Source organism: Canis lupus, chromosome 1 (genome assembly GCF_003254725.2).
Source record: "Canis lupus dingo isolate Sandy chromosome 1, ASM325472v2, whole genome shotgun sequence".
NCBI classification, from domain to species: domain Eukaryota; kingdom Metazoa; phylum Chordata; class Mammalia; order Carnivora; family Canidae; genus Canis; species Canis lupus.
Genome location: NC_064243.1, coordinates 75782442 through 75807418, shown reverse-complemented (window position 1 = coordinate 75807418; position 24977 = coordinate 75782442). Strand labels below are relative to the sequence as shown.

Below are 24977 nucleotides of genomic sequence, written 5' to 3'. Positions count from 1 at the left end.
ACATGGGTAATTCAGTTATCACAAACTATTCAAGTTCTGTCTAGCTTGTTCATATAGGACAACATTAGAAATTTGATTTTGTTCATCACTGAATTGAAAAATGTGGTATCCTGGAGGGTATTATGCTGAGTGAAGTAAGTCAGTCGGAGAAGGACAAACATTATATGTTCTCATTCATTTGGGGAATATAAATAATAGTGAAAGGGAAAATAAGGGAAGGGAGAAGAAATGTGTGGGAAATATCAGAAAGGGAGACAGAACGTAAAGACTGCTAACTCTGGGAAACGAACTAGGGGTGGTAGAAGGGGAGGAGGGCGGGGGGTGGGAGTGAATGGGTGACGGGCACTGGGTATTATTCTGTATGTTAGTAAATTGAACACCAATAAAAAAAAAAAAAAAAAAGAAAAATGTGGTATCATGGAATATTATCATATATATTTAATGAATTAATTAGGTTCTGATGGCATCTATTCTTAAAGGTAAAATTAGGGGAAACTATCTAAAACAGCTTTATCATTTTACTAAATAATTTTTCAGTATCTATTCTGTGCCACACAAAGGACTATATGTGTCAGGAATGTGGGGAAAAATAAGTCACAATTTTTTTGCAAGGTTCATGTAACCTCATGGAAGAACCCAAAGATAAAAGCAATGATGACTTTAAGTATTTTTTCTTCAAACACTTACATGAAATAGAATTTTTCATATAATGCTGGTTTAGAGGCCAAGATCAGTATTTATGTATTCATTTTTGTTGTAAAACCAAAATACCCTCTGTATTTTAATGAATCATAGGTGTATTTTGCTGACTACCCTAAAAACAAAATCAATCCCATATACTACTAATTATTTTAGCAATTGATAAAACCAATGAAAAATTTCTCATTCATTCCTCCTACTTCAACACTTTTTCTCAGTGTGTCATGTTTCTGTCCTCAAGACAAAATATTCTTTAATCAAGTGTTTTAGCACAGATTTTGCTGCCTCTCAACAAATTTACAGCAGAGGTATCTACCTTCCAAAAACTATTTCATGCAAGTTTTCTCAATTTCCAAACAATATGCTATCACACTCTAATATGCATGGTAATTATTTTTGCTGTTGTCTTTACACCTCCATTTCTAAGTCCTCTGAGCGTAAGCTACTTGAGGGTATCCACCAGTGTTCATTCATTTTGCAGGTCCTGTAGGGTTTAGCATGCAGAAAGTGCTGAGTAAATATTCACTGTATGTAAACAATCCAATTAATTAATCATACTTTCACACTGCTACTGAAATTTTAGAAAATCAAACATATTAATGGAAGAGTAAATTAATTTTATTGACTGATGAAAAACTAAAGTGATAAGAAGTATGGATAGTAAACAATAATCATTGAGTTCTGCTGGAATTCTATTTTTCTTCTTTCCACTTTAAGCCAAAAGGTCATAAAATTATAGACTGTTAGTGAGCTCATCATTTTAACTTTCTCCAACAAAAACTGCATAGTTTAGCAGTTGCACAGCATTAAATATATACATTTTTGCAAAACCCTGAAAGTTTTAATTTTTGTGTTGACCTCATAGGCTAACGGAATCACCTACACTGGTCGGATTCAGAGTTTCTTTTCCCTTTTCTGCCACCCTGTAAAGAAAAATAAGGCAAATTATTTAGGAAGTACCATTTTGGGGGCATTTTCATTTTAAGAATAAATGAGACAAAGTATTTTTAAATATGAATAAGAAGCAATTTTTTTTAGTTTGTTGCAAATTTGAATGTGCATACCCCTGAATTATTTTTACATGGTTATTATTTCTTTTTTTACAAATGGTTAAAGCAGGTTGTATTAATTTAGAGTTAGTAAGATTATCAATATTGTATTTTTTTAGAGCTCATTTGGACTGTTCCCTATTTTAAAAAATATAATTTTCGATCAATACTAAAACAATTTACTTCATATAATTGGCAAATTTGCTAATTCAGTTCATTATCTTTTAGAATAATTCTATTTCTAATTCAAGTTAGTCTTGTTCATATTAGATGGCATTAGAAACCTGATTTTGTTCATCAGTGGGTTGAAAATTAGGGTATACTTTTCATATTGCTCAGTGACATACATATATGAATCTCTAATTTGCTCCAAATGAAACTCCATCTATGGTATTTGATTTGAGCCAAGGAAAGAGGTAGGAGCTTAAAAGATAAGTATTTTACATTTATTACTTTTAACAAAACATTTTCTGCCTGACTCTGATTTAAAAAGCAAATACTTATTGTAGAAATACAGAAAATACAAAGGTACAAAAAATAAAATTAAAATCATCCTTAACTATTCTACTTCCCATTTTAACCATAAATAATGGTTTGATGTAATTTTATAGTTTCTCATCCATTTTTATAAAATATGGCAATGATACCCAAACTTAGTTGATCAACAGAATCACCTAAGTGGTAATATTTTTAAAATTCTGATGTTGAGACTTTGCCCTGGATCTATTTATGATCACCAGAAGTGGGCTGAACAATCTGTAACTCAAAAAATTCCCAAGTGATTCTTGGTCACTTTTGTGGTCAAGACAAGTTTGGGAACTAGTATTTGTCTGTTGAAGTACATTTCTTAAAGTGGTGGTTCTATCAAGGGGCATGTGGCATCCAGACCCATTTACTAGTGTTGGCAGCTACTCTTCGCTGCTTTCATCCTTCTTCTGATATCCCTCTTGGTGGTTATAAACATTTCTACATAAAGCTTTTTTATAAAAAAAATCAAGTATAAGAATGCCATTATTCATTCCTACCAAATAAAAGTTTTGCACAGATTCATATACTTATGGGACCTGAGATGTGTAATGCCATATGTTAAAATCAAAATTTATTTCCTGTAGCAGGAAAATACGAATACATTTACTAAAAAAACTTTCCTACAAAGTAGATACCCACTATGCATAAGTACCAGTGTTACACAGCTTAGAACTCTTACCTTGTTTTTCAACAAGATTAAAAACAAAAACAAACAAACAAAAAATTACCCTCCACAAAATTCAAGAATCCTTTTCAAAGTCTCCCAGGCAAAGAGAATTCTCCTTCTTAGACTGATGAGGTCAAACCTGGGGCTGTTACAACTTCTATGTTCTTCAGACCAGTGGCAGTAGCTTTCAAATTGTTTTTTACTCTGACCCCCCACATTAATTAACACATTTTATATCATGACTTAGACACACATACATACATACAAATATATGTGTGTGTGTGTGTACACACATATACATAAACACATATATTGAAACAAAGAATTGATTTTTTTTTACTGCTTCGTCCAGAAAAAAATGCTGAATGCCAGCTTGTAAATGCAGAAGAAATAATAGAATTAGAAAAATCACTATTTTGCAACCACCAAAATAATAACCGATACAAATATCATCAATGGATGCTAAAACCATTGGGTAAAAAGAAAAGAACATTCACACAATCTCAAAGTATCACTTCACATTATTTATTAATTATAAAGAGGAAAAGATATCTTTACAATGGAGATATCTGGGAGAAACTGCTGTGTCCAAGTGATCAAATTTATATACTAGGACAAATGCTATTATGTACCTTCCCTCGATATGATTCACTGGCACATATGCCACATCATGTACCAAGGATTTTACTTTAGTTATTGCTGTATGTACCAATATTTAGAATAACCCTAACATTTTCTAAAGTGTAAATTATATGACCAAAAACAAAATTATATGTTTGGTGAATAGATTTGGACTGAAGAAAATAGTTCTTTATTCTCACATAGTATCGATTCTGAAATGTATTATTTGTGAGGAGAACACTTTCAAAATTATAAAAGCATACCTGGTATTTGGCTAGTTCTGCTTGTAATACTTTCACTTTAGATCTTTCTTGTTCTAATGCAGCATGAAGTGAAGTCACCTAAAACCAAACATTCAATTTAAAAAAGACTTTGTCTCTTCAGGCAAAAATATTTTTAATTCTTAACACTTACTCAGAATGATGAATGTGACTACTAGATGAATAGGCATCAGAGAAGAACCACCTCCCCACCCCCCCACCCCCCCAGCTAAGCACACACACAACTTCAGTTAGGCATTTTACTCAGTTGTATATTAAAGACAGATAAAACGCAGAGTAAGGATGGGAAGAAGAAAGTCAAGTCCCTGAATAGGATAAGTTCTATCTGTCCTTCCTATTTTTATATTCATAGTCTGCATCAACTGAAATACAATTTCATCTTCCCTTACTCTTCAGGACATATCTACCTCCCTCAGCACAGTTAACAGAATCTTCATTCATTTGCAATTACATGATAATAATGATGTATAATTTATTTCACTTTACCGCAGTGTTGATGAGCTATATTTTTGTTTAATCAAGTTTCATGTTTTAGGACCAGAGAATAATACCTTAAGAAAACCAGTCCTGCATATTCTAGTTTTTCTTACCTGTATAGTTAGCTCATTCTTGATACTCTGTGATTCATCAACTTGCAGAAGTATTTCTGCTTTATCTTTCACTGACAAGAAAGGAAAAACAGCAGTATAATCTTTCCAATCACTCAAATTCTGGAACAATATTTTAGTGAACCAAGATAGTAGTACATTCGGGCAGATTAATTATCCTTATACTGAATGCATGTGTTTCTTAATTCTATATAACTCTTATTTTTTCACTGGTAAATTCTGATTATTACTACAGCAGTTTTTCTTGGAAATTTTACATTTTCTGTGGCGTTAAAATATTAATTGTATAGATACTTTGAAAGATAATTTTTTTCCAGCTATTCTAAAGAGGACGAAGATATAATTTCTCATTGGGATAAACCAATACTTTGACTAATGCTTTTTTAAAAATGTTTTTATTTATTTGAAAGAGGGAGAGAAAGCGCACAGGCACAGAGAGGGAAAGTGAGGAGAAGTAGACTCCCCGCTGAGCTCAACCCCAGGACCCTGAGATCTTGATCTGAGACAAAGGTAGATGCTTAACCAATGGAGCCACCCAGGCACCCCTACCTTGGCAAATCTAAAGCAAGATTTTAAAAACAATGCAGAATGTTTTGTTTTGTTATATTGTCAGGGTGAGCAGTACTGTAAGGTCTACAAAAAATTCAGATTTTTATCTGACTGTTCATACCAAAAAAGCACTGTCAAATAAATGTAGCTCATATGATCATAAAAGATTATATACACCTGTGGTCTTTCAGAACTGTTCCTTTGTCTAGAGGTTTTCCCTCTAGGGAAGCAAGAGATCTATCTACATTTCAGCCCCAAGGCCTCCTAAGCTTTAAAAATCTCCACATGGTTAACAACTTCTTTAACCCATGGTAAATGGCTAATGCATGAAAAACTAACTCCTCAACTTTGAAAACAAAGTAGGAGAGACTGAAGAGGTAAAATTGTAATAAATTTAGTGAAGGAGGAAAAGATCAAATATATGAGTAATGATATCATCACAGCTCTAGCAATAGAACACTGTAATTCAAATTTATCTTTCATAGTTTAATGCAGTAAGGTGAGACACTGAGTTAAGAATCAAATCATAGTCTCTCAAGATTCAAGTTGGGAACTTTTACATCCTCCTCCCCAGAATTAGGCACACCTACTGAGAACTAGTGATTCTTAGTAATTATGTAACATTTCGATTATAGTCCGTTTTCCAAAAACATACTTGTTTTGAAAACATGAATTTGAGATTACTGTTTTACCGGAAAACTTGAACATAACACGGATTTTGCATTTGCTTGAGCATAATTTCACAAACACAGAAAACAGGACCTATGCACTTACCTCAAATACCTACCAGCTATCTCTCTGTTCAGTGTTAGGAACCACACCAACTTTCCATCCTTCCATTACTTCACAGTAACGCACAACCTGTAGACCCTCTAAAGCCTATTTCCACAAGCAAACTTAAGGCTGTCTTTTAGATGAAGTACCATATTTATTACAGTATTTGTGTTCAACCATTTTAACATGTATGAAACTGTGCTACTGTTTTATTAGGTCCCAACTTTTTTTTTAATGTGTCTGTGATGGTATTTTTAAGTGTTGCATCCTCCTAACCCCATTTCCCCATAATCCTCGTGGTTTCAATTGTGCTTTTGCAGAAATTGGTGATTTTTAGGAACATGTGTTATGTTATAATGGAGCTATTTTCACTCATAAATGTTAAGAGTATATATGCTCTAACATACTGCATTTTTCATGTGATGGTTCTATATAAAATTCTTTTATTTGGATTTTTTTAAAGCAATCTCTACACCCAACATGGGGCTTGAACTCACAATTCCAAAATCAAGAGTCACATGCTCTACCAACTGAGCCAGCCAGGCACCCCTACTTGCATTTTTTAATAGTATAGAGTATGGAAACTGATGTTATTTAATTAAATAACTGATGTTATTTAATGTTAATGGTAGCCATTTTAAAATGTATTTTTGAGAGAAAACATTTATCAGTTAACTTTCTCATTTTTCACAAATGTTTCCCAAAATAGGAATATTACTTTGTTTTTAAATATTTAAAAATCATGCATCCAATGTCCAATGATACTTCTAATTTCTTCTTTTAGAAGTGTAGCTTGTAAATAATTATTTTATTTTTATACTTTTGTTCATTAAATAATCCACGTGGAACTCAGTAACATGCACAGATCTAAATTAATCTCAGAATGTTCATATCTAATTGTCCAAATAATGCCTTTCTCCATTATTTTTTAACTTCTATTTCATCATAGTTAAGCTGTGTAAGTTAATTATAAAAAATAGTGAAGTTTTAAAACAGTAAGTTTAAATCTATTTCAACACTGTATATTCTGTTCAACTGAACATGACTCCTGGTTTTATTCATATTGTTTTGGTAACTTTTTAAATATAGTTTAAGTTTTGATTGGACAATTCCACTCTCAGTATCTTCAATTTTGGTTTCTTGTTTATTCTTTAAGGTGAGTTTCACAACTTCTTGAACACTAGAGTACTCACAAGAGAGCTATTTGGGATATCATTGATACTTATTAACAGAAAACTGTTTATTAAACTTAATTTTGTCTATTCAGAAGATTTTCTCTTATTCAGGTCTTCCTATGTGTCTTTTATGATTTATAGTTTCCTTTCCATGAGCTTCACGCATAATCAGGAATGCAACTGATGTTGTGGAGGGTCTTCATTCAACATCTACTTTACTAATCTGATTATCTCTAATCATTTTTGATGGATTTTCTTAGCTTCCTGCTGGTGAACTACTGCCAAAGTTTAGAGTGGCCACAAAAGTATAAAGAGTTGGAGAGGGGTGCCTGGGTGGTTCAGTCAGTTAAGCATCTAACTCTTGGTTTCAGTTCAGCTCATCATCTCAGGGTTGTGAGACTGAGCCCCATGTCCAGCTCCGTGCTCAGCACAAAGTCTGCCTGTCTCTCTCCCTCTGCTCTTCCTCCTGTTCGCAGGTGCATACACACACTCTCTCTCTCGCTTTAAAATAAATAAATGAGATTTTTAAAAAAGATTGGGGGGGAAAGGGAAAAAAGAAAACCTAAAATGATGACAGGCATTCTACTCTAATTTTTAAAAAGAGAATCTTAAAGCAAGGTCTATTGTTTTCCTGCTAAATGTAGTCCAATACTTTATAAGAATTGAAATTTCAAATTTCCTCTTACCTGAATAGTTGGAAACTTGTATTATTATGCTAAGGTGCTATAAGAATGACTTATAATAATAAAATTATCAGCAAAAATTCAACTTGAATCACTCTGGGAAAATTCTTTATGTTGTTGAGTTATTCACATATCTTGAAAAATTATCTTCAGATATTTTTAAGTTTAACTCTTAATTCTAAAAACACACAAATCACTTACTTTCACCTTCCTGAAGCATTTTCAGTAACTGTGCATTTCTTGCCTTTACTTCTTTATACTTTGCCTAGTAGTCAAAGAAAAAAGATTTAGTTTTTTAAAGTAAATGATATAATTAACAATTTACTAAGAATTTATGGAGCTATGAATTCTAGGCTTGCTAAAAGACAGAAATTACTTTTGAAAGAAACAGAATGGAGGACAATGTATTCAGAACTGTCTACTCCTAAATTAATTCCCTGATACAATAACAGAAATTAATATTATAGGTAACTGAAAAATAAGGGATAAAACTGGAGAAAATTCAGGATAATACTAAAATTTCTTTAAGTTTTTCTCTTTTTTTTTTCCTTAAACAAAACCCTTACACAATTCAAAACAATTAGATGAAAACAAAGAATGGTAATTCACAGCTCTAGACCAAGACCATCCTGTACTATACTAGAACTTTCTGTATCTGTTCTTTATCTGCCATTGTCCAACTGTAGGCTACTAACTACTGACAGTGCCTAGGTACATACACACTGTAGTTACAGAACTATATAGCACAGTACTATGTCTGCTCATTTAAGACTTTATTAACCTCTCATTATTTCATTAACTATATGTTATTAAAGTAACTTTTAGTTGATATGAATTAATTATTTACTAGAGTATCTTTCATTTTTCTCAATTTCTTTTTCCAAATGACTTAGCTTTTTCTACTACATAAATGACACAATTATATACTTATGAACAAGAGAAATTATGTTCTGCATTAACGTCTTTATTCCAAGGAATTTTCCCTTCAACATATCTTAAACAGACTTAATTATTTATAAATATTTAATATATTAATACATTGGAGAAAACAATACACTTAATACATTGTGGAAAAACAAAAGAACAGAGGAAATCGATCACTATAACAAACTTGTCATTTCTACTCCTAACATTTACGCTGATAAGTACCAAATTTACTGATTCAAAATTCTTTCTTGTATAACATATTTAATGTATTTTAAATGAAGTCCAATAAATATGGCTTTTACTAAATACTCTATCCAGTAAATTGCTGATAATAAATTAGTAATGATATTTGGTAATACTGCAGACAATACCCTGAAAAGAAGCAAGCACCACGTAAATGTAAAGGGAACAGAACTTCTGAGCAGCTTAAGAATGAATGAGAAAGGTAAGTCAGATGGACACAAAAATATGAGGCAGAAAAACACACACAGTCAATTACAAGTATATTCACTATGAATACAGAAATATCTCCACTATGATATCTAAATTTTCTCTCAGGGCCTCAATCAATGTTATTATCTTGTCAAACTTTCTCCAGTTCAAGTCTTTTGTCCAAGGTACAGATCAGTGTACACAGACACACCTTTAATAGCAACCTTTGGGTCTAAAGTCAGCTCATAATGCAAAAATTGCAAATGAGCAAAATTATCCACAAAAAATCATTATGTTGCCCATAAAAATAGTAGTTTTATATATACAACCCTGAACAGTAAATTTATCTATAAAAACAAAATGTATAACATACTAAGGCCATGTAATTTTTTTTTATTTTTTAAAGATTTTTTAAAAAATTTATTTATTCATGATAGACAGAGAGAGAGAGGGGCAGAAACACAGGCAGAGGGAGAAGCAGGCTCCATGCAGGGAGCCGGATGCGGGACTCGATCTGGGGACTCCAGGATCACGCCCTGGGCCAAAGGCAGGCGCTAAATCGCTGAGCCATCCAGGGATCCCCAATGCCATGTAATTTATAAGAGCATAAATGAAACATTACAGTTCCCTTATTAGTATTTTTAATTTCACAAAAAAGAGAGCACTTAAATGATATGTATGTTGTGAGTTCAGCTGCATCCTGAATATCTATGCCTGTATCTACAGCCATTTCAAACTCAGTAAATACAAAATGGGATATTAGTCCCCACTGCCCAGACCTGTTCAAAATGTGCTCTTACTCTTACATTTATTTTTTTTTGTTTTTTTGTTTTTTTTTTATTACTCTTACATTTAATACCTGTCCCTTGTTTTACTACACTATCTTCACTCCACGCCTCATGCGTGCATATATATATATATTTGTATATATGTATATATATACACATATTATCTTATAAATATTACTTAGGCTGAGTTTTTAGATAGGAATTGAAATGTATATTCATTTAGCATCAATCCAGTGGTTTTTCTGCCTATAGTTTATGAAGCTTTGCATTTATTTAATTCTATTTTTTTTTTATCATGATAAGTGTGTTCTTTAATCCCCATCATCTACTCTCCCACCCCCCACAATCTCCTCTCTCTGGTAACAATCAGTTTTTTCTCTATAGTTAAAGAGTTTGTCTCTCGGTTTCTTTTTTTTGTTTGTTTCTCTGTTTTGTTTCTTAAATTCCACTCATGAGTGAGATCATATGATGTTTGTCTTTCTCTGACTTTTTTCACTTAGCATAATACTCTCTAGTTCCATCCATGTTGTTGCAAATGGCAAGACTTCATTCTTTTTATGGCTGAATAATATTCCATCATACACACACACACACACACGCACACACACATGCAACATCATCTTCTTTATCTTTGTTGTGCCCAATGAAAGAAAAGGAAAATATAAATCACAAAATAAAACTAAGGGAGATGGGTGGATACAGTCCAAACAGGTTTTAGCAGGAAGTAAGTAAAAAAGTAACACAGGTTTGTGGCTTAAAAAAAGTATAAATAACAAATGTTGGCGACAATGGAAAGAAACTGGAATACTTGTGTAATGATGATGGGAATGGAAAATGGTGCAGGTGCTATGGAAAACAGTATGGCAGTTTCTCCAGAAGTCAAATATGATCTAGCAATTCCACTCTTAGGTATATATCCAAAAGAACTGAAAGCAGGGACTCAGATACTTGTACACTAATGTTCATGGCAGCAATATTCACAACAGGGATATAGGGGAAACAACACAAGTGTCCATAAACAGAACAGAACAAACAAAACATGGTGTGTGTGTGTATATATATATATATATATAACACACACAATGGACTATTACTCAGCCATAAAAAGAAATTCTGATACATGCAAAAACATGGATGAAACTTGAAAACGTTATGCTAAGTGAAATAAACCAGACACACAAAGACAAATATTATGTGATTCCACTTATATGAAGTATCTAGAATAAAGCAAATTCACTGGGATTAGAGATTATGAGCGGCTGCAAGAAAAGGGAAATAGAAGTTATTTAATGGGTACAGAATTTGGGATGATAAAAAAAGTTCTGGAAATAGTGGTGATAACTACACAACACTGAAGGTAATTAATACCAATTAATTATAACTTAAAAATGATTAAAATGGCAAATTTAATGTTATACATATTTCACGATAAAAAATCATATTGTCAGATTATTTATCATTAATGAAAGTCTAAAAACCTAACAGCAGAAATACTATTTCTATTAATCAAATATTATACATATTTACATATAAGAACAACAGAAAAGTATAATTTTATAGGATTATTTTAGTTTACAACAGTAAATAATTACAAACCTCCCACTGAGTGATCACATTTTTCAGCTTCTGGATTTCAGCATCTTTCCTTTCAAGTTCCAACTTTAGTCTTTCAATTCTTCCATCTTTCAGAACTACTTCCTGTGGGAGAAAAACACTATTTTAGAACTAAGATATCCTGGGACGCCTGGCTGGCTCAGTCAGTACAGCATGCGACCCTTGATCTCAGGGTTGTGAGTGTGAGCCTCACGTTGGGTGTAGTGATTACTTAAAAATAAAAATCTTAAAAAAAAAAAAAGAAAAACCAATTTCTAACAATTCTGGTTTATAATATTCCTTTGTGAAAAGCTTAAGAGGAAAAAAATCCTGATTTTCCTGATTTTAATCCATTTTCTAAAGCAACCTTAAACTGTTTATTACATTTCCAACTCTACTCAATTATATAATTGTAATTATTACAGTAAAAGTAAGATATTTATGATTAATCTCAAACTACAAACACAACAGAATAATATCAGAGCTTTGAAATTTTTCTATACTGAAATAAACACATTAAAAGTGCTCTGTTACAAGTTATTAGTCTATCTTTGAAACCCAAAAGAACTGAAAACTTAGAAAAAATAAATCATTTCACATTTATTTTATAATTTATAATTATTTTATAATTTAAAATTGTTTTATAATTATAAAATATAATAAATAATAACAAAACCCAAAAATAAATTTTCTCTGTACAGCATTTGCAGGTAGAAAATAGAACTAGAAAAACCATTTCCCCCAGTAGTTATAAAAAATATCCCTAAAAATAAAATTCAGAAATGTTTAGGATCTACAAAGAAAATTATAAAATATTGAAAAGGACATGGGACAAAGGATGTAGATGGGAAGACTAAATATTATTTCAATAAAATTCCATTGAAATTCCAGTCAAAACGTCATCTGGGAGAACAAAGGACAGAAACAAAAAGTTAATGCAATAAAGAAGAATTTGCCTACCAAATAACGGCACACCACACAACAAAAATAACTACAACACCTGGTCTGACAGTGCAGTGTACCAGAAAAGAAAGTCCAGATATACAAATTTATTGTAATATAATTATGGTATTTTTAAAGAAGTGAGAAAAGGCTGAATTATAGAATAAATGTAGGTTACTGGATAAGTGGCTAACTGGGAGAAAAAAATCAAGTTAAGAAAATCCCTGCCTTCTTGCACCACCTACCCAGACAAATTTAAATGCAAAAAAATCTCAAAGTTATGTAAGAGTATAAATCGGTTCCCTTTATCTAATGAGTGATGTGGCAACATTAACTTATTCTAAAGATATTCTCTGAGCACGTACCTACCTACCAGGTGCTACAGGTACTACAATGAAGAAAACTAAAAAGACTCCTGCTCTCCTGGGACTTGTCTGGGAGAGGAGGCAGATAGAAACATAAATGCTGCAATAAGAAAGTGCAGTTTAAGCTACGAAGAAAAGAAGCATAGTGTTATAAGGGGAATAATGTGGATTGTTCCCTTGTGGATCAGGGAAACTCTCTCTAAGGTAGTGACTTTTATGATGAACTTTGAGTGATGAGAAAGAACTGGTTAAGCAAAAAGTGGAGGTAAGAGATTTCCAAGTAGACAGAACAGTATATTTAAAGACCTCAAGGCAGGAAGGAGCCTAGAGAATCTGAAGGAAAAAAGAAGCCAACATGGTTGGAATTCAGTGAGGGGGTAGATAATATAAGACAGAGGCCTGATCCTGAAGGGCTTCGTGAACCAGTGAAGGAATTTGAGCAGGACTATCAGATTTCTGCTTATGTTACATTTATGTTTTTAAGAGATCACTTTGGCTGCTGTGGAAAATGGATCAGAGTGGGTAACAGAAGTGCAAAATCTTTAACTGCTACTGCAAGCCCACATCAGAGAAGATTATGACTGAGATCAGAAGCAGTGCAGATGGAGAGAAATGTATAAGAAATTATTTGGGAGCAGAATCTACAGTATTTTATTAGCAGTTGAATGTGGCAGGTGAGGATGATGGGCACTTTCAAGATTCTAGTTTAAGCAAATAGGGGGGTGGATCCAGATTAGAAATATACATAATATTAGGCCCAAGAATTTCACTTCTAGGAATCTACCTTACCTAGATAAGTCAGGTAGGGAGGAATATCTAGAAGTATTCATTGCAGATTTATTACAAAAAACTAGACATCAAATTTAAATGCCCACCAATAGAATATAGCCTAAATGTATAGTAAGTTTATAAAACTGAAAACTCTGAAATTACTAAAAATGATACAGAACTATAAAATATATTCACAAGGTCTCAATATTATGACACTATATGCAAAAAAAATTCTGGAAGAACATAGACTAAGAATTTACTCTTAGAAGATTTATTTTTGTGAGACGGAAATTTCACTTTATTGTTTAAAAATTTCCTTTTATCAAAATTGTTTTGTACTAAGTATAGAATCATTGAATAACATACTATTCTAATTTTGAAAAAAAATGGAAAAAGAAGCATTAAAATAAAATCTAGATGAAGAAGAGTATCATATCATCTTTTGAGTAAGAAAGCCCTTCTGAACATAATACTAAATGGAGGAAACTAAAAGGAAAAGACTGATACATTTAACTTGATGAAAAATCTCCAAAAATACCCTAAGAGAATTGAAAGGTAAATGAGACTCTTATCGTTTGCCTCCCTCTCTGTTTTTATCTTATTTAATACGACTGAAAAAAACAGTCACAATCATATGACAGGCATATAACCAATAAACATGAGAAAGTATACAATCTTAGTAGTAAGCAAAGAAATGTAATCTCAAACTGGCACATTTAAAATATTTTTTTTCGGGATCCCTGGGTGGCGCAGCGGTTTGGCGCCTGCCTTTGGCCCAGGGTGTGATCCCGGAGACCCGGGATCGAGTCCCACGTCGGGCTCCCGGTGCATGGAGCTTGCTTCTCCCTCTCTCTGCCTGTGTCTCTGCCTCTCTCTCTCTCTGTAACTATCATAAATAAATAAAAATTTAAAAAAAATAAATAAATAAAAATAAAATATTTTTTCTCAGTGTGGGATAACTGAAAGCAATTGAGTTATTAAAAATTCAATTATTTAATGTATAAGAATTATTACTTAATAACCCAAAATGGTGACCATCTCTATTTAAGTAAAAAGTGGTGTGGTCCATATAACAGTTTCTACATTTTTAGAGAGGAAAAAAAAAAAGTATACATCCATAGAAAAGTTGGACCAAAACAAACTATCACTAGTTTTCTCCAGGTGAATAAAATTAAGGTCATTTTTTCCCCCCGCTGCATCTACAAACTGGGGATATCTACCAACTTCATAGTTAATTGTGCAAATTAAATGAAATAACCATTTTAAGTACTTAACATAGTATCTGGCAAATATATAGTAAAGCCCTCAAATATTAATTTTTGCCTTATCATTAATCCATTTATCAGTAGTTTCTAAAATTTCTTTAAAAAGATGACTCGTCTCAGTTGGTTAAGTGTCCAACTCTTGGTTTCAGCTCAGGTCATGATCCCCAGGTCCTGAGATTGAGCCCTGGGTTGGCTTCCACCTGCAGTAGCGAGTCTGCTGGAGATTCTCTCTCTCTTTCTGTTCTTCCCCCCAGCTCATCCACTCTCTCTCTCTCTCTAAAGCAATCATTTTTTAAAAACCAACAAAGATCACTTTTTTAAAGACAGAAAATCATAGTTTTAATGTGCATTCATTTTTATAAGGTTTTACATTTCAATTAATAAATTTTAAAATTATCTTCTAAGTAGAAAATATTATACTAAAATAAGGATACAAGGATGTACAAGATAAAGTCCATGTCCACAAAGGATCTGTAGTCTGTTAAGAATGATAATAAAAATGTGCCGCATAAAATGTGCCATAAGAAAAACAAAATGCAAAGTGTCTGGGTGGCTCATTTGGTTAAGTGCCTGCCTTTGGCTCAGGTCATGATCCTGGAGTCCCAGTATCGGGCCCTGCATCAGGCTCCCTGCTCAGCAGAGCGCCTGCCTCTCCCTCTCCATTTGCATGCCCTCTGCTTATTCTCTGTCAAATAAATAAAATCTTAAAAAAAAAAGGAAAAGAAAAAATTGCTGTGGGGTAAAAAAAAGGAAAGATCATATCCAGATTTTCTGTGTTTGGTGTTTGGGGTGGGGGTAGTGAGAGAAAGCTTCAGGGAGAAGATGGCAAGTGACATGAACCTTGGGCAAAGCCAGGGAGGACCAAGCTTTCGGTGATAGTAGGGCTTTGCTCTAGCTATGAGAAAATCTGGGAAAATATAGCTGAAGTTAATTAGGCTGAAACTACACCATAGAACAATGTTTTCATACTTGTTTTTTTTTTCTCATTAAACTTTTGTTTTAATGGGTCTCAAAATTCTGTGACAGATTTTTGGTCAAGTTGTTTCCATTAAAAAGTACTGCTTTTAAAAACTAATAACTTAAAACTGCCACACACACAAACAAAACAAAACAAATGGTCCACAAAACATTCTCCTTTCCTTCTGAAGGTTTTACGATGCATTGTTATCATTAACCAGTCTTTTACTATTAAACTTAAATGGCCAATTGACACAAACAGTTCTGAGACCGTCCTTCCACCATTGATTAAGACATGGGTGGCAGGTATTAGGAATAATATTAATTTAGCCTTCTGAGCGTTCTGGGCAGACTTGGTGACTTTGCCAGCTCCAGCTGCCTTCTTGTCTACAGCTTTGATGACACCCACAACACCCAAAATGGCCCAGAGGAGGATAGAGAAGCTCTCAACACACATAGGTTTGCCAGGAACCATATCAACAAAGGCAGCATCCCCAGATTTCAAGAACTTGGGACCATCTTCCAGCTTTTTTCCAGAACGACGATCTATCTTTTCCTTCAGCTCAGCAAACTTGCAAGCAATGTGAGCTGTGTGACAATCCAGCACAGGTGCATATCCAGCACTGATTTGGCCTGGATGGTTCAGGATAATCACCTGAGCCGTGAAGCCAGCTGCTTCCATTGGTGGGTCATTTTTGCTGTCACCAGCCACGTTACCACGACAAACATCTTTGATACGTTCTTGACATTGAAGCCCACGTTGTCCCCAGGAAGAGCCTCACTCAAAGCTTCATGGTGCATTTTAACACACTTTACTTCAGTTGTAACATTGACTGGAGCAAAGGTGACCACCATGCCAGGCTTAAGAATACCAGTCTCCACTCGACCTGCTGGGACAGTACCAATACCACCAATTTTGTAGACGTCCTGGAGAGGCAGACACAAGGGCTTATCAGTTGGATGAGTTGGTGGCAGAATGCAATCCAGAGCTTCAAGCAGTGTGGTTCCACTGGCATTCCCATCTTTACGGGTGACTTTCCATCCCTTGAACCAAGGCATGTTAGCACTCGGCTCCAGCACATTGTCACCATTTCAACCAGAAATTGGCACAAATGCTACTGTGTCAGGGTTGTAGCCAATTTTCTTAATGTAGGTGCTGACTTCCTTAACGATTTCCTCGTATCTCTTCTGGATGTAGGGTGGTTCAGTGGAATCCATTTTGTTAACACCAACAATTCGTTGTTTTACACCCAGTGTGTAAGCCAGAAGGGCATGCTCACGGGTCTGCCCATTCTTAGAGATACCTGCTTCAAATTCACCAACACCAGCAGCAACAATCAGGACAGCACAGTCAGCCTGAGATGTGCCTGTAATCATGTTTTTGATAAAGTCTCTGTGTCCTGGGGCATCAATGATGGTCACATAATACTTGCTGATCTCGAATTTCCACAGGGAGATATCAATGGTGATACCACGTTCATGTTCAGCTTTCAGTTTATCCAAGAGCCAGGCATACTTGAAGGAGCCTTTTCCCATCCTAGCAGCCTCCTTCTCAAATTTTTCAATAGTTCTTTTGTCGATCCCACCACATTTGTAGATCAGATGTCTAGTAGTGGTAGACTTGCCTGAATATACGTGTCCAATGACGACGATGTTGATGTGAGTCTTTTCCTTTCCCATTTTGGTTTAGGTTTAGCGGTGGTTTTCACGACACCTGTGTTCTGGCGGCAGACCCGTTGCGAAAAAACCATACTTATTTGACAGTCATCTACATTAAGGAATGTTTTAGATCATGACTCAGAACACACACATCAGTGTACATGTATGTACTTATGTTGTATATGTCGTGTATGTGTATATATATATACACATGGAAACAAATTTCGTAAAATATGAATAGGTAGAGGTCATATACTCTTGACATCTTTTTTTTCTATTATCTACTGTATTTTTCTACTATCTATCTATAAATCTACTAAATTAATTTATGGACCAGTTAAATGCGGTGGAACTCTCAGTTTGAAAAGCACAGCCTGAAGATTTTACATATCAGGTCCAAGGTATTGTACTTGATTCAACAGACACTGAAGTTTAAAGTATTAGGGTGGCATGGTGGAAGTCATACTTTTTAAAAAGTCATCTGGTAGCCCTGTATAGGAGAAATTAGTACTAGTATTAGAAGGCAGGAGGCAAAAAGAATTGTTAAAAATTACTGAAATAATACCATTAGAAGATAATGAGGTTCTCAATTAGAAAAGTGCTCATGAAAATGGAAGAGAAGATAGATTTAAGAACTATTTCAACAATTAAAAACTCCCAAACCTTCAAAAACAGAAAAGTGAAAAAGGAAGTTGAGAGTTTGGATATCTGGATAAAATGACAGAACCAAAAACCGAAATGACGAAAGTCAAGGCAAATGCTTGGTTTGGAGTACATGATGCGCAGGAGTTTGGACTAGGTGAGAATAGAGCAAAAGAGAAAGATACACAAGGACAACGAAGTCTGCAAAATCAGGAGTGGCTGATCTATCCAATGCCAGTGAGGTTGTGGACAATTGAGTAAGCTCATACCCTGCTTCTAAAAGACAATGTTGATATGAAGATGTTTATATCCTTTGATTCAATTACTGTAAGAATTTTTTCAAGGCATACTTGGATGGCTTAGCCAGTTAAGTGTATGACTCTTGATAGTGGCTCAGGTCATGATCTTGAGGTTCTGGGATCAAGGCCCATGTCAGGCTCTGCATTCAGCAGGGAGTCTGTTTAGATTCTCTCTTCTCTCTTCTGCTGCTCCTCCCCCCACTTGTTCTCTCTCTCAAATAAATAAATCTTTGAAAAAATTTTATTTCGGGGCACCTGGGTGGCTCCAGTTGAGCGTCTGCCTTTGGCTCAGACTGTGATCCCAGGGTCCTGGGATTGCATCCCACATCAGGCTCCCTGCAGGGAGTCTGCTTCTCCCTCTGCCTATGTCTCTGCCTCTGTTTCTGTCTTTCAGGAATAAATAAATAAAATCTTTTAAAAAAAATAAAAAAAAATAAATAATTTTATTTCAAGGAGGGGTACCTGGCTGGCTCAGTTGATGGAGCATGCAAATCTTGATGTCAGGGTTATGGGTTCAAGTCCTAAGTTGGATAGAAATTGCTTTAAAAAAACAAAATAAAAAAAAAAAGAATTTCAAGAAAATAATTTATCAAAAATATTAAACATAGGAAGAAGTTCCATGAGTATCAAGTGACCAATTCTAAACAATCTAAATATTCAATAATAGGCAATGAATGACCAAGTGAATAACACTGTATTGATTTGACAATATAATGCATGGTTTACAAAAGGGGCTATAAAACTGTATTCCTTATTGTGACAATTATTTTTTTTGTTACAATTATTTTTAAATACCCATGCACATGGTATTTTCCCAGAAAAGCAATATTCAAAAATGAAACCACATGTTAAGAATGGGTGAATTAGAGTTGATTTATTTTTCACCTTTAAAAATTCCTGGGTGTATTAATGTGCAGTAAAAGAGGATTTTAACACTGGCAAAAGAAGAGCTTTTTTTCCTTGAGGAAGGAGTACTATGGAGAGAGGGAAGAGAGAAGTATTTTTTTTTTAATGGTCTCAATTTTTTCTTTTCCCTATTATACTCAATGATACACTATGAGAAAATCGTTAATTTTTTTAATTATGAAAAATTTTGCATATGCAATAGAAATATATAATGACACACATGAGGTAAAAAGAAAATAACCCAATAGATTAAGAATTTGAAAAATACCGGGGGGGATCCCTGGGTGGCGCAGCGGTTTGGCGCCTGCCTTTGGCCCAGGGCGCGATCCTGGAGACCCGGGATGGAATCCCACATCGGGCTCCCGGTGCATGGAGCCTGCTTCTCCCTCTGCCTATGTCTCTGCCTCTCTCTCTTTCTCTCTCTGTGACTATCATAAATAAAAAAAAAAAAAAAAGAATTTGAAAAATACCAAAATTTTGGCATCTTCCCTGTGCCTTTTCCCAATCCTATCCCTTCCCTTCCCACATGAGGATATCCCCTATTATGAATTTTGTATTGTCTTCTCTTCCTTTGTTAGTCTTTTACTGCATATATATACCTTAAATTTACTGTTTTTTTGAAATATATATAAATGGCATCAAACTATTATTTGGTGACTTGCTTTTTTAATTAAATATTATGTTTTTGATATTCATCCATGTTGCTACATGTAAGTGTAGTTTTCATTTCTCCTATTGATTTTATTATGAATTGAGTTTTGAATATTCTTCTTGAACATGTCTCCAGGGTTTAATCTAGTGTAGAATTTTTTTTTAAGATTTTATTTATTTATTCATGAAAGAGAGAGAGAGGCAGACACAGGTAGAGGGAGGAGCAGCTCCATGCAGGGAAGCTGATGTGGGACTTGATCCTGGGACTCCAGGATCACGCCGTGGGCCGAAGGCAGGCGCTAAACCACTGAGCCACCCAGGGATCCCCTAGTATAGAATTTCTAGAACATATGGTCTGTCCATCATTTTCAACTTGAAAAGTTAATACTGTTTGCTAGGGTCTGGGGGAAAGAGGAACAAAGGAGAGTCTGGTAAAATGGTCTAAACTTTCACTCTAAGTTGAATAAGGTCGGAGAATCTAACATAGAACATGGTAACTATAGTTGATAACACTGTATTGTATAATTGATGTTTTAAGATGCTAGAACTTAAATGTTCTAAAAAGAAAAAGATAAATATGTGAGGTGATAAATGCATTAATTAACTAGATGGGAAGAAACATTTCACAATGTTAATGTATATCAAATCATCATGATGTGCTTTTTATTTACTTTTTATGATGTGCATTTTAAATATCTTACAATTTTATATCTCAATTATACCTTAATAAAGCTGAAAAAATAATGTTGCATCTTTACCACAAAAATAAACAAATAAATAAATAAAAATTAATACCAAATTGTTTTCCAAAATGGTTATACGAATTTATCCTATACCACTAGTGGCATGCTTCTGTTGTTCTATACCCTTAATAAGTGAGCACTGGCTAGTTCCTAACACTAGTCTTTAACTTCATTCAGTTTTCTTCTAGGCACTGCAGTGAAATTATTACACAAAATTTTGTTCTCTGCTCAAAAACCCTAAAGAATTCCTTACTGGCTACTGACTAAACCGTAAACCAGGTCTTTAAATCCTCCACAATCTTTTCTGACCCACCTTACCACATCTAAACTACACTCCTCAAAGATCCTTCTGTTTAATTAAACTGGTTTATACTTCCCTGCCTCCATACTTTTATTCCTGGCATTATAGTTTCTTCTCCTTCACCTGTGCATATTCAAATTCTACTGTTTTTTACATTCCAGTTCAAAAGCCATTTTTTCCTAAAACATCTCTGATCTCCATTCCTGAAAATTACTATGGCACTTTACCAGTATATCCTTTTTTGGACACACCTTTTCCTACCCTGTACAAAAATAATTATATATTAAATGGGTACAATATACAACATGCTCTGATAAAAACTTTAAATCTTACCTGCTAATTAATTGCAACTCTTAATAAAAATACATGAGAGGCACGTAATCCCAGTGTAGCACTGCTGATAAGCTACAGAAACTGTATTTTGTATTATTTGGCTTGGTTGATTTCAAAGATTGTTGTTCTATATTGCTCTGTTGCTTTGGTTTTATTAGATCACTAATATAACTTAATCATTTAATGAACTTTTATATGGCCAAATTTGTTCTACAAAGGGTTTGAGACACCTATTTGCTGAAATATACTAATATTATTCTTTCTATCCAAAAATGATCTCAGATGGGTTTCAGAAAATAAGAAGATATGGATCACAAAGGGGAGAATCACAGCCAAGAGGAAGCATATATGCTTACCATAAATATTAACATGGTTGCACAGACTATACATAAAATTTGACAGACAAAGCAAGACAGGAAAATATTAAATTTAATTCAATGCCAGAAAGGAAGAAGCTCACAAGTAGTTCTGGACAGGCAAGGATTCCCTGTTATTAAGTTGAAAATAGATTTTCATGTGGAATTATGTTAGTGTTATTTATAAACCCATCTTACTGCTGCATCAGAATAAAAAGTTCTCAAGGGTCTGACTTCCTTTGTGTCCTATGTAACACAACTTAGGTGTTTAATTTGTTGATCGAATTTACCAATCTTAATGAAACAACAAAGAGATAATGTCCACACAAGAGTAAAAGGATGATGGGAAATGGGCTTTTAGACTTTGGAATAGCCACTGTAGGAATCTGTCAAAGTCAAATTGTACAGAATTATTGAATCATTATATTGTATACCCGAAACTAATATAATACTGTATGTTTATTACACAGGCAGAGAGAGAGAGATGAACCAAAGGACTGTTAATGTTGAAATGAAGATGTGGCAAAAGTTACACAAGCACTGATTTTCAGAATGGAACATTAGCATTATCTTAAAAAAATATGTATTTTCCAGCAACACCTGGCAGCCTAGACATTAAATCAGACTAGAGAGAGTAGGCAATACTGTGAAAACCAATACTGTGCACCAAGGGAAGAAGAGAAAATCAAGTAGGTAAAAGGAAAGTGTTTGTGGAAACGCAACTGAAATTACTACAAGTTTGAGACTGAGAACAGTTATTAATGGATTGGAGGTCAACATAAGGTAAAGAATAGGCGCAAGTTTAAGAATACCTAAGACCCTCCCATAAAAGGAATAAATAAAGCAGAAGACTAGCAACTGTGTAAGAAAAACAAATGCAGGGGATCCCTGGGTGGCTCAGCGGTTTAGCGCCTGCCTTTGCCCCAGGACAGGATCCTGGAGATCTGGGATCGAGTCCCACGTCAGGCTCCCTGCATGGAGCCTGCTTCTCCCTCTGCCTGTGTCTCTGCCTCTTTCTCTCTGCGTCTATCATAAATAAATAAATAAATAAATAAATAAATAAATAAATAAATAAATAAATAAATAATAAATAAAAAGAAGAAAGAAAGAAAGAAAGAAAGAAAGAAAGAAAGAAAGAAAGAAAGAAAGAAAGAAAGAAAGAAAGATGCATTTATAGGTCTCTATATGATGAAGTTTTCTTTCTTTTTTGTTTGTTGAGTAATATATTTAAAATGTGAGTGCCATTCTTAGGGCAATAGTTTGCAACTCCTGTCTACAGGTTAAAATTCCAACTTATTTCCCCATAAAAAGACTTTCATAATCTAAAACCCAAGCTATTTCCCTGGCCCTGTTACCCTAGCCTCACACACACTGTGCTTCTCAGTACAGAACCTTTTATTTCCTGAATACTCAGTCTAAAGCTTATGCAGCTCTGGACCTCTGCTATTGCACTTCCCGTAGGGCCCCTCCATTTCTCTTATAGTTTATTCATCATTCAGTGTCCATCCCAAATGTCAATTCTTCAGACACCTTTCACAACTCACCCAAGGAGGGAGCTAATACCTTCTCTATTCAAAACCTCATTTGTATTGTTCATCTCTCTCTCAAAGCCTTCATCATGCTGAATGATACTCTATAGGTTTGCCTCCTCTTACCCCCACTACTCTGAGTATCTAAGTGAAGGACAGTCCCACCCACCTTGGTATTCCCACTTTCCTATACTGGTGCCTAAGAGTATCTAGCACATAGCACACACTCAGTAAATATTCAATAAATGGAGTACCTGATACATGTTAATGTAAGTATCTATGCATGATAATGACTAAGATAATATCCTAAGACTGTAACGTCATATTATAACTGGATTCTACTGTTTTTTAAGAAAGGAAAATTGCATTTTAATTTCACTGTGATTTTAAGAGAATTTTCTATTTTACATGCCTGGTTGTGTTCATGAGCTGCGCAATTATCTGTTCCATTATATTCTGTAAGCTGTTCTCTTCTTTTTTCTCTAATAAGAATTTTATGAACATCATCTTCCAGTCTATTGAAGAATCCTCCATCATGTGATAAAGTCTGAGAACTCAATTCCTGTCAAAAATGAATTATGATTTACTATCATTCAACACGAAAGTGTATGCACTTAATAAACCTAGTCAGCCACCAGAAGGCTGGAGAATGAAAGAAAAATGGTAACTAAGAGACAATCAACCATCTGATTCTTCTCTATCTCCAAGAGGTAAACAGTAGAGACGCATTCTTAGATGACCTTTCCTTCATACTTTGAGTTGGGTACTGCTTAATTTAAAAAAAATTATCCATATAGCATATACAATTCACCCATTTAAAATGCACATTTCAATGGTTTTTAATATATCCAGAATTGTGCAACCATAATTATAATTAAGTTAATAAGTTTCATCACCTCCCAAACAAACTTTGAACTTTTAGCAGTCATTCCCTACTTCTCCCTACTCAGTTGTCCCCTGCATAACACTAATCTACTGTCCAGATACACCTGCCTTTTCTGGACATTCAATATAAATGAAACCATATAATATGTGGTCTTATGTGACAGGCTTCTTTCACTTAGTACAATGATTTCAAAGTTCACCTATATTATTATAGCATGTATCAGCACTTCATTTCTCATTACCAAATAATAACTACGTTTTATTTCTCCATGCTGTGGTTAATAGACATTTGTGTGGTTTCGACTTTTGGGTTATTATGAATACTACTACTATTACATTCAAGAACAGGTATTTTGTGGCTATGTTTTTAATTCTCTTATGTATATATGTATCTATGAGTAGAACTTCTGAGACATATGGTAACTCAATGTTTAACTTTTTGAGGAATTGCCAGATAGTTTTCCAAAGCAGCTGCACCATTTTATAATCCCATCAGAATGAGAGTTCTAATTTCTTCACATTCTCACCAACATTTGCCATTATCTGTCTTTATTGATCACAGACACCCAATTGAGTATGAAATGGTATCATACTATGGCTTTCAGCTGCATTTTCCTGATGGCTAGTGGTGCTAAGCATCTTTTCATATGCTTATTGGACATTCGTATATCTTTTTGGAAAAATGTCTACTGAGATCCTTTGCCTGCTTTTTAACTGGATTGCTTTTTACTTTTGAGTGTAAGAGTTCTTTATATAGTCTAGATACAAGCCTATTGTCAAATATATGATCTGGAAATATTTTCTCCCACTCTGCAGGTTTTCCTTTCACATTCTTGATAGTGTCCTTTGTATTACGAAATTCCTTTTGACAGCATCCAACTTATGCAAGAAACGACTCAGTTATGAAGATGTACTCCTATAATTCCTTCTTCTAAGAGCTTTACCATTTTAGCTCTTACATTTAGGTCTATAATCCATTTTGAGTAATTTTTTTTTTGT

General features: G+C 34.1%; 1 protein-coding gene across 7 annotated transcripts in view; it reads right to left on the bottom strand.

The window, feature by feature from the left end:
- Nucleotides 1-1295: 1295 nt before the first annotated feature.
- The window catches only part of GKAP1 (G kinase anchoring protein 1), a 71558-nt gene continuing 47876 nt past the window's right edge, over nt 1296-24977 (bottom strand). For 4 of the 7 annotated variants that reach the window (XM_049116272.1, XM_049116276.1, XM_049116278.1 and 1 more), the window contains 6 exons: nt 23502-23655; nt 11378-11475; nt 7836-7899; nt 4436-4506; nt 3828-3905; nt 1296-1622 (listed from right to left, as the gene is read on the bottom strand). In XM_049116272.1, coding sequence (XP_048972229.1) covers nt 1575-1622; nt 3828-3905; nt 4436-4506; nt 7836-7899; nt 11378-11475; nt 23502-23655 — 513 coding nt within the window. In that variant the 3' untranslated portion in view covers nt 1296-1574. Of the gene's footprint in view, nt 1623-3827; nt 3906-4435; nt 4507-7835; nt 7900-11377; nt 11480-23501; nt 23656-24977 lie in introns of all 7 variants that reach the window. The other 3 variants (XM_049116286.1, XM_025423215.3, XM_049116283.1) reach the window with 1 other exon arrangement.